The 10,859-nt window shown below is 37.2% G+C and overlaps 1 protein-coding gene across 1 annotated transcript in view; it reads left to right on the top strand.

The window, feature by feature from the left end:
* The first annotated feature begins 3,855 nt into the window (after positions 1-3,855).
* Positions 3,856-10,859, top strand: part of LOC128738845 (homeobox protein homothorax) — an 83,178-nt gene continuing 76,174 nt past the window's right edge. Inside the window, exon 1 of the mRNA XM_053834280.1 lies at positions 3,856-5,299. Coding sequence (XP_053690255.1) covers positions 5,285-5,299 — 15 coding nt within the window. The 5' untranslated portion in view covers positions 3,856-5,284. The remainder of the gene's footprint in view (positions 5,300-10,859) is intronic.

Raw genomic sequence — 10,859 nt, 5'->3', positions numbered from 1 at the left:
TTGTAGTGCCCCCTCCCCCCTCTTAAAGAGGAGTGGAGTCATAATTCCCCTTTTAAAGAGTGTAGGGGTCTCAATTTACCATAGAAAAATTTCTTGGCACCAAAAACACCCACATGCCAAATTTTGTTCCATTTGCTTGATTAGTTCTCGAATTATGCAGAAACTTGTGTTTCATTTGTATGTGAGCCCCCCCCCCCTTCTTAGTGGAGGGAGGGGTTTCATCATAAGAACCTTCCCTGCCTCCAAAAACCTCTACATGCAAATTTTCACGCCGATTGGTTCAGTAGTTTTCGACTCTATCACGAACATCCCGACAGACAGACAGAACACAGAAATGCATTTTTATATATAAGATTCTTGTCATATTCTACATATTCGAAATACTGGCAACTCTAATGTTAGTTACTGTAGCAACCTAGCAACGGATCGATTTTGTTTATGCTATTTGTTGAACACGGCTAAACATTGAAAACAGAAACCAAATCGCAATTCAATTTTTTCTGTTATTTTGATAAGTATGACAAATAGGCATCATATTCAGTGTTTTTCCGTATTGGATTGTACCATTTCATCGTTACACGCAGCATGACCCCACCGCGGTAGTACTAGCAGTGGACTTTTCATCTTTGAGTACTAGAAAACTTTTGCCCCTTCACTGAAGGCCGCCGGTGGTGGAGCGTTTGGCTTTGATTCACTGGTTTCGCAGATGGCGGCCGCTAAAATCGTGGCCTGAATGCCAATGGCTCGTTTATTGTACAAATTCGTAATCAAAATCAAGGATTTAAATTGAATTAGTCAAATATTGCTATTTTTGATAAATGTTTACCTTTATTTTGATTGCGATGGATTGGGTAAACAATACGTCAGTTGCTGTAGCAACTATAAAATGCTTTGGTGAAAATACGACGAAAGCTTTGATATGAGTTGATAGACATTAACAAGCAAAGCCCATTCTGTTAGTGATGTGAGCGCCACGTAACGGGAGCATTACCACATACTTTCAAAAGAGCTGCTGAGCTTTTACACACGTTGCGGGTTCAAGATGAATGTCTGTGCTCTGTGTTTATACTACCGCTATTCGCATAACAGTTCCATCTCCATACTCTGAAACAAAAACCATGGTATCTCGCACAATTTTACAGAAAACGCAAGCTTTTTGTAAGTACCATTAAAAAGCTATTTAAATTTATCATGATTCTTGTACAAGTAATATGTTCTCAGATAATTTTACCACCTTTCAAGGTCATGTCTAGTAATTTTGACTACGATTCTGTTATTTTTGTTATGTATCGGGGTAACGCCGACAGTAACGCATAGTAATTTTGACAAGAACACTGCTTAAGCTAAACAGAAAACTTTTCTGCAAAAATTCACTGGTGTGTCCTTTTAATTTTACCCTCTAAGATGGTAACAATTGCCATGATTCTTGTTTCAGTGTAGAAACTCGGATTGTTTTGCGAATGGGGTCTGTATATACACGGAATGCGTCGTATACGAAACATAGCAAGGGCTATGTGAATACCCCTGTGACCACGTACCAGAATGACGAATTGAACTGCAAGTATCCAAAAGATCATATTTCAGGAATATATGAAATTGTCCAAATTGTGTCGCAACTTGATTTAGTGTTGATTCGATGTTATTCTTTTGTTTACAAATTATCGCATTTTGAAGCAACACGAGCCATTAGCTATTCGCTAAGATTAGTTTTTCACCACCGTCATGCGGGGATACTTGCAGCACTTCGCGTATCACGTTTTTGACAGCTCTAACGTATTTGTTTGATAACAAGACCATTTGTATCTAATGCCGTTTTAAAAAAGGGACGTTTACCTATTGTTTAGTTAAGTTTAATCCATTATATCATTATTTTGCTTGTTTTTATACAATTGGAAAGTAATTTCACTTTTAGAGTAGGAAAAACGGGTGTGCAAAGTTGCGTCAGTTCATTAACATGAACTTGTATTTTTTTCGATTAGTTCCTGTGCATAATTAGTGCATTATAGAAGCTAACAAATAGCAACTTTGAGCTTTATTTATGTTTTGAAGAAACGATGAATTCGTGCTACTTTTTCCAATATGGTGCTGCAGCACTTGTAAAATAGATAATTACAGTATGGGTAAAATGAGTTTGCATCGTACACTGTTATTTTCTCTACTGCCATCTCCAGAAAAATTAAAATTGTGAAAAATTCCACGTGCCTTGAAACGATAATTTGAAGTTCGCCTACATGCTCACTGCGTGTCTTAAAAAAACAAAATTAGGAGCAAAACATGTTTCTAGTATCTCTTGTTTTACTGAAAACACACTCAAAATAACTAAAACTAGACATTCGCGGTTTGAAATCAAATCCAAAATCATAAGAATCGCAAAATCAGAAAAGTGTTGCAAGTAACTCCGTTTACTGCGATAACTCCGATAACTTGCAACATCCCTATTTTCGGTTCATTCTACAGATTCATTTAGTTGATATTTTTTCTCATAACCATAAATCAAAAGTACTGACCACTGTACAAGTCTTAGCTGCTTACACTTGGACCTAAACTTTCGACGTGTAAAGTTATACCAAGTCAAATTTCAAAAGTGTTGCAAGTATCCCCGGATGACGGTATAGTTTATGATCGTTCAATTTCTATTAAGTAACATCTTCGATCAACGTTATTTATCAACGTTATTATTTCACTTATAATTCTAGTAATCGATCAACATACAACAAAACTTGTCTTGGTGTCAGAATTGAAGGATTTTCAGCGCGAGGGAAATTGGTGCGTTTTCATATGTTGTATTGTAATTACAGATTGCAGACCAGAATCATTGACTTTTTATTTAATATGCCAAATCTGTCACCTATGAATTTGTAAATAAAAGACACAACTGTTTCGGGGTTTGATGACACAAGGAATAAAATATAGATCATACAATTCTTTATTGGTTGCTTTTGCAAAACCACGCGGACAACCAAGTTTGCAAACCAACAGACCCAAATCAACAACTGTTCCGCGTTTGACGATGCACAGAATGAAGCCAGATCATATTACACAAGCGCGACTTTATGCTTACAAGTGTTTCGCCGGTCTTCGAGAACGAAAATTTTGACTAACCATGCCGCTTTAATCATATCACAATACGTAGAAACAAATACGCATTGTATAATGTACAGTATTGGTGAATGACACTAATGTAGTTGTGTGGGCAGTTATCTTCTGAACGTAATGGATTATGTTTATCAGCTTGCCGAAAAGAGACAAATAATGACAAGAAACATCCATGTGCGTTTAGTGAAATATATGAGAACCTTGGTACCACGTTTCACACGCTCACAATGACGATGTTGTGAGTAGCTGCATTGCATTCTGCATGCTGTTACTTGTAACCAAACGCTCTCAGAAATGGCAGAGCACTGATACAGCAAAGAAAGTATAGCTAGTGTTCGTGAAGTGTGAGTGAGAAAGAGTTATAATGAAGTGCTTGGTGTGCGTATTAAATTAAAAAAATCTCCTATAAGACATTTTTCATTTCAATCGGCCATATAAATAATTGTATATAGCTATCACATTTAGTATGGGAATAGGCGGAGTTATTGCGTGCGCAATTTTTGCTCATATATTCTACTTCAAGAAAGAGCAGGCAGGCAGGAGAACGTTGTGCCTTGTGGGTAGGAAAAGCAACCATAAAAAGAGGCGGGCTCATAAATTTTGTTTCTGCTTCTCGTATATTCCGCTGCGGTAGATGAATGTTGATTGACAAGCCAGTGTATATTTGCCTTCGAAACGCGTACGACGTGTTTACGAACGTCGCTCTCACTCTTTATATATTCTGAAAAAAAAACAAAAATAAAATAACGATTGCAGTATACCAATAATCATTCAAATTCGTATTCGTAAGTCATTTATTACTGTACTTTGGTAAATTTACACAAACATAAACTGCTATTAAAATTTATACTTATCCGTCGCTATTAAGCAGTAACCAGTATTTTCGCAACTATGGATGAGTAAATCGTCTTTCGGGAAAGTTTGACGGATTAGAATGTGAACGGTTGTGTGCGAAGGAAGAACGCTAGTTATTGAAACAATATTGTGAAGAAATAAGTGTATTGGCTTGATGAAATAAATCAAAAACGCAAAAGCTTGTGTCCATTTGCCGCGGGCACCTGTGTGGTGAGACGTTGTATGCAACAACATCTAACGATCCTGCATTCCCGATGATGGTCCAGAAGGCTGTGTTTACTGCAAATCGCGTATGTTGTGTTATCCTTCTGGTCGACCTAAAGCGCGATCTGATCTAGTGCCGCACCACAAGAGAGCAGCAATAGACAAAAGAAAGAGCGAGAGCGTAATAAAAAAGCCTGCTGAGTATTACATTCATCCTCGTCACACTGCACCATACCACCACGCTCACGATCTCGGTGCCGCTAGTGAAGGCTCCGATGTGAAACCTAGACAGCGTTCCGCGTGAGTGTGATAAATCATTTCTCGCTCATCACACGCGCAACCGACGACATTGTGTAAAGTAGTAGCTTGCTAAATCAAAATGCAAGTAATTGATATCCTTTTTTTGGCTGCTCGAAATTCATCGTCGCGGTAAAGGTCGTTTGTGAACTGTGTCTACTATTGATCGACCATTATTCGCGTGTTTATCAAATAATAGACCATTAGTTCGTTTGTTTGTCCGTGAAATCGTCGCGCAACGGGAAAATTATTGAAAACCGCTCTGTAGAGTACTACATTGAAACTGTGATTCTAGTTTTAAAATAAGTGAATTTAGTTTACGATTAAATGTAAAGATATATGTAATACGAAAAAAGTATAGTCATCTCAAAAGATTCGACTCGGTCAATGTGCGCGCGTGTTAAATTGAATGAGAAAATCACCAATAATAAAATTCTTAGCAGAACGTTGAACCCGAGTATGAAAGGAAAAAAAGTGTGATTATATTGAAGCACTATTTGCTTCTATCGTTCTAAGTTTGCTCTGTCGTGAGATTTAAATTTCAATGCTTTCGTCAAGCGAAATCCACAATTCCTTATGATTTACCACGAGCGTTTTCGATACCATAAAAAGCACAAAAATAAGTAATCTGGCGGTATCGACTTAACTCGCAACTCTATTGCGAACTATTGATACTAGCTTAACGACAGTGGACATTTTTAGTGATATAGTGATAGTGTGTGAGTGTGTGTGTGTGCTGTGACAAAAGGTATAGTGATTTTTATCAAATCTAGGCAGTTTGATCAGTTGCAACAGGAATTAGAATCGACGGCCGCCCGTGTTGGTCGGATTGATGGCACAGCCTAGGGTACGTATCACGCCATCTGCTACGGCTAAAAGTGGCTGTTTTTAAATTAATCTTGTTAGCATCATCCAACAAACGACTCTTACCAGTATAATTTCACCAAAAGAAAACTAACTTTTAGTTTAAAACAATTTCCCAATCGGTTGTTGTTATTGAAAGTATATGTTTTACTATTAGAATCTAAAATATTCAAAACGCGTTACAAAAATGCAAAACCAAAGGAAAGTCTCGGTACCACATCCTATTTGCTTAACCACGCATTCTGTTTTTACACGGAAACTTTCGTAGCTAACTGGTAAAGTACTGGATAACTGCGGTGCTAGTACTACGACATCCTATTGACTCTAGTCGCTTTCAGTCCTGTATAAATACAGCTATTCTTAATCGTTCTTAAACACTATTGCTCCGAGTACGTACACGCCAGAAACTAGAATCTCTCATTTTTTCAAGCAAAATTCAGTTTCACATTATATTGGCGAAGCGATTGGCTTAGCAAATACGGAATATTCACATTCAATGCCACCGCTACTGGTTTTCGAACTATTATGTGTAAAATGCTGGGACATCGCAGCCAGCTGTTAAAGTACAGGACGATTGTGCGGCCAGTAGTGCGGTCCTATTGACTCTAACAGCCTCTTGCAGCCGAGATTCGAACATACGTTGATCGGTTTATTAGACCAGCATCGTATATCGAAGCCAACTGGGAGGCTGCCGTATAAATACAGAAGGTCAAGTTTCTATAATGGAATGTAGCATTCTGGCTTTGCTTTTTTATAAAATTCTGGGTTATAATATCTTATAAGAAGCTGGAACCTTCTTTTTGTCAACTTTCGGAGATAATTGTACATTTACACAACATAGGAAGAGAAAGGTGGTCAGTCTAGTCCGAGTTCCGAAGAACCCAGTGTAGCTATTGGTGACAAATACAAATGTTCAATTCTATAATGCTTTCAACTGGCACATACGACGAGTAGAGTTGTGACCCAAATTAAAAATAAAATGGTTTATATTGAGTTTTAGACTGCACTTTGTCAAATTCTTTGATATAAGTATTTAGGACATGCGTACAAAATCCACGTAGGATTGATATAGCGCGCAAAAGCTTTAAATTATTTTGCTCAGATCATATGGGAAATCATAAGGAAAATATTAGGTATACGCTTGTTTATTCTAAAAAGCTCTCATGCATCGCCATCAATCGATATTATTAAATATGTACGAAAAAAATGCAAGAAATGAGCAAACGACTAAGAATGCAATATTCAATTCGCTTAATTATCATTTTCAATCAAAGTCTCATGCTGCGACTGACACAGCGGAGGTACTCGTTAATCTCTATTATTTGAAAATGCAAATCCAATTTCGCTGTTCGCTAAAGAAACACCAAGAACGGCCGGCCAGAAACAGCAGAAGCAAAGAAATTGAGGAATGCCCGATGCTGTTGGATTTGGCGAAGCATTAAATCCTTTTTCGCTTTGCTCCTTTCCGTCCTACTTGGCTTTTGTATACCCCAGTGCGAGTCCCAGTATGTGTTACTAACAAATGAGCAAAAATATTTTTTTAGGTTTTTTTGTTTGAAGGAAAAGGATCAGCAAATCGAAAGATAAAATTACTTTTGTACATACCTATCAAGATATCCCTGTTGCCTTTCGACCCTTCTGGCTGTAAAGCTTAGCACAGGACCGTAGTTTTGATTTGGTGTGCTTTTTCAGTTTGGTCGCTAGCTTTGCACTCTGCACTGCTGGTGGTTTGCTAAGCCGCTTGAGGTGAATAGAAGTGAACATTCGATTGTCTGAGAAAATTTTAAAGAAATTTTACCCTACGTTGGAATCTTTAGATTCATTATAGCAAAGCGGAATGGAAAAGCTGCTTTGCTGTATTTTGTAGAATTGCTGTAAAGAATCATACGTCTGCCAGGTAAAACATACGATTTGTTATGAGTATTAGGCAAGGCCTACGCCTTGTTTATCGATTCTAAATATGATAATATTGGCAGAAGTTGATAAATATTTCTTCAATATATTCCAAAAAGTACAAGTATAAAACGAGTGATTTTCTATCGGGTCTGTTCTTTTTTCGACAGCCAGCTGTTAGAGTCCAGCACAATTGCGGGGCTAGTGCTACGATTTTATTGACTCTTACTGCTTCCCACAGTCGAGATTCGAACATACGATTACTGACTTCGTGGTGTGGTGTCGTACTTCGAGGTTCACTGGGAATATCTCTACTAACTATCTTAAAAATGGAGACTATTAGTTTTAACAATTTTAAGTATAGGAGGAAGTCCCCTAAAACTGGACACTTAAGGCTTTTGACGTAAAGGGTTAGACAAAACGATCAGAACAGGAAAAATTTTAACCAAATTCAGTTGATAATATCTTCTACAAAAAAGACTTATATAGATGCATCAGTTGCATTAGACAGGGAAATATTTTTTAGTTTATCGAGATACTCGGGAATTCGTGAATGCCAGAGGACACCGGAGATATTTCGGATTGATTGTATGTCAAAAACTGATATTGTTGACCGCTTATATCTTTTTCCATAAAATTCTATAAAAAATCTTTATTGTTCATATTTTATCCAGAAACCAAAATCAATTTTAAGTCGATTGGGGAAAAAAGAATGGATATCTATTAAGAAACATTAGAGATATGGCCGTTTTCGTGAAATCAGTCGCAATAAATTTTTTTTCTCTAGCCTTCTTGAGAGTCGACCGAAACCATATCATTATGGATGTCAAAACAGTATTTTAAGAATCAATGACACTGGAAGGTTTAAGAATACTGAACTTGCCACGGCGACCTTGTAGCAGGTTCCGAGTACCCCGGCGGCGATGGTCCTTTTAGGGCATGACCGAAACCATCTCGATATGGGTATCAAACTAAAATACTTTACGAGCCAATGACACTGAAAGCCTTTTAGATCCCGCAACATGTAACTGGTTCCGGATACCTTTGAACTGATCGGTTTCGGGTTTTCCCATCAACGGGGTGGTTTCCAACTGATTATGTTGAAGAGATAAAGAGCAGCAATATCCTTAATTTGGTTAAACCTGAAAGCGAATATTTTTCTGAAAAAATAAATGATAGAACTTGATAAATACTCAACAAAAAATATTTTATCATATTGTCAATTGCAAGGAAAATTGTACCATCCAAAGTGCGATATCGGCCATAAAAGTGCTATTTTGCATTAAATCGTTTCGGTACCTTCGGCGCACTTTTTCGTTATCTTCCAAGCAATAAGTGCGCCGAAGATACCGAAACGATTTAATGCAAAATAGCACTTTTATGAGCGATATCGCACTTTGGATGGTACAATTTTCCTTGCAATTGACAATAAAATACGAAATTTTACCCGACAGAATAATACTGTAATTCTGATTCGGAATTTATAAATTTATAAAGTTATAAATTTGTACATGTAACAATTTGTATATGCATAGTTTAATATTAAAATTAATATCATCATATTAATATTAAAATCAGGAATGGCAATTGTACAGAACGAATCAGAATAAAGATGAAATTCGAACTCAATTATATTTAAAATAAAAAATCAAACATTTGATAGTCAGAACTTATGATTGTGCGATAAACGGATTGTTTTTGAATGGATAATAATTTATTTTGCCATTTTGCCGATTTGTTAACTTGAATTTGTGACCCACAATTGAGCTACTAGTGCATGTTTGGTTATGCAAAGCAACCAACACTGGGTGCATAGAAATTGACTTTTTGCAAAATATCAACTGTCCATAGCTATCTGTATTTCAATGAAGCTTTCTTTTAAATTATTGATTTATGATTTCATGTTTTCGCAAGTAAATATATTTACCAAATATTTACACAAATAATATTAAATCATGCGCTGAACATCTTTAAATATTTTGGAAAAACATTTTTTAAATGATTGTTAAATGCCAACGCGGGGACTCATATTATTCTGAGCCAGTTTTTAAATCTTATTAGCAAAATAAAGCTAAAAGGAAATTTCTGACATTATTTCCCGGCTTCGGAATTCGACTTGCTATTTTTTTTCGTTCGGTAAACTTTGGGGTCAACTGTCTGCGTGGCTAGTGCTACCGATGATATACTGTCGATACTCGCATAACAGTTCCATTTTTATAGGAAACTCCACAGAAAATGGGACTGTAGCGGCAGTATAGACTCGAAATAGTTTAAGTTTCTTCTGTATAAATTGATAAAACAGTAATGCGCCACAATTAACTCTCTCTGTCCCAGGAGTATTAGGGTGGTTTACAATTTTTCGTCACCTAAATCAGTCACTAATAAGCAATTCGTAAAGCAAAACTATCCTTCTTATACGACAATGTTTCTACTACGTTCTAGAATAGAAATATCCACATTTAAAAACCTCTAAAATTTCATCGACTGATTTTCATATCGCAAGTCTTGGATCACCTGTGCTACCATGAGACAGAGAGGATTAAATATGCAAATTCTTCAAGTCTTCGATATGCCATAACAGGATTGTGTAAGAAACAATAATTTGCTATAACAAAGGTTTAGAAATTGGTCGGAAAACACGAAATGTCATATACCAATCGATAGGGTTCGACGAACTGAGCAATGTCGGCATGTGTGTGTGTGTGTGTGTGTGTGTGTGTGTGTGTGTGTGTGTGTGTGTGTGTGTGTGTGTGTGTGTGTGTGTGTGTGTGTGTGTGTGTGTGTGTGTGTGTGTGTGTGTGTGTGTGTGTGTGTGTGTGTGTGTGTGTGTGTGTGTGTGTGTGTGTGTGTGTGTGTGTGTGTGTGTGTGTGTGTGTGTGTGTGTGTGTGTGTGTGTGTGTGTGTGTGTGTGTGTGTGTGTGTGTGTGTGTGTGTGTGTGTGTGTGTGTGTGTGTGTGTGTGTGTGTGTGTGTGTGTGTGTGTGTGTGTGTGTGTGTGTGTGTGTGTGTGTGTGTGTGTGTGTGTGTGTGTGTGTGTGTGTGTGTGTGTGTGTGTGTGTGTGTGTGTGTGTGTGTGTGTGTGTGTGTGTGTGTGTGTGTGTGTGTGTGTGTGTGTGTGTGTGTGTGTGTGTGTGTGTGTGTGTGTGTGTGTGTGTGTGTGTGTGTGTGTGTGTGTGTGTGTGTGTGTGTGTGTGTGTGTGTGTGTGTGTGTGTGTGTGTGTGTGTGTGTGTGTGTGTGTGTGTGTGTGTGTGTGTGTGTGTATGTATGTATGTATGTGTGTGTGTATGTAACGCTTTCAATCTCACTCACTTTTCTCGGAGATGGCTGGACCGACTTTAATGATCTTAGTGTCAAATGAAAGGTCGAAATGACCCATAGGTCGCTATTGAATTTCATACTGATCTGATTTTTAGTTCAAAAGTTATGTATAAAAATACGAAAAACATGGGAGTTCATTATCTCACAGGTCTCTTAACCGATTTCAACAAAATTTATTGCATATGAAAAAGGAGCCTTTCAAAACCTTAACTTCCAAATTCCATGACGAATGGGCTTGTGGTTTGAAAGATACATAAAGAAATGTGGAAAAAGTATTTAAAACATATTTTTGTAACATACAAGTATTAATTCAACGAGATATATCCTACAAT

This window comes from Sabethes cyaneus, chromosome 1 (genome assembly GCF_943734655.1).
Source record: "Sabethes cyaneus chromosome 1, idSabCyanKW18_F2, whole genome shotgun sequence".
NCBI classification, from domain to species: Eukaryota; Metazoa; Arthropoda; class Insecta; order Diptera; family Culicidae; genus Sabethes; species Sabethes cyaneus.
This window is presented reverse-complemented; position numbering and strand designations above follow the sequence as displayed.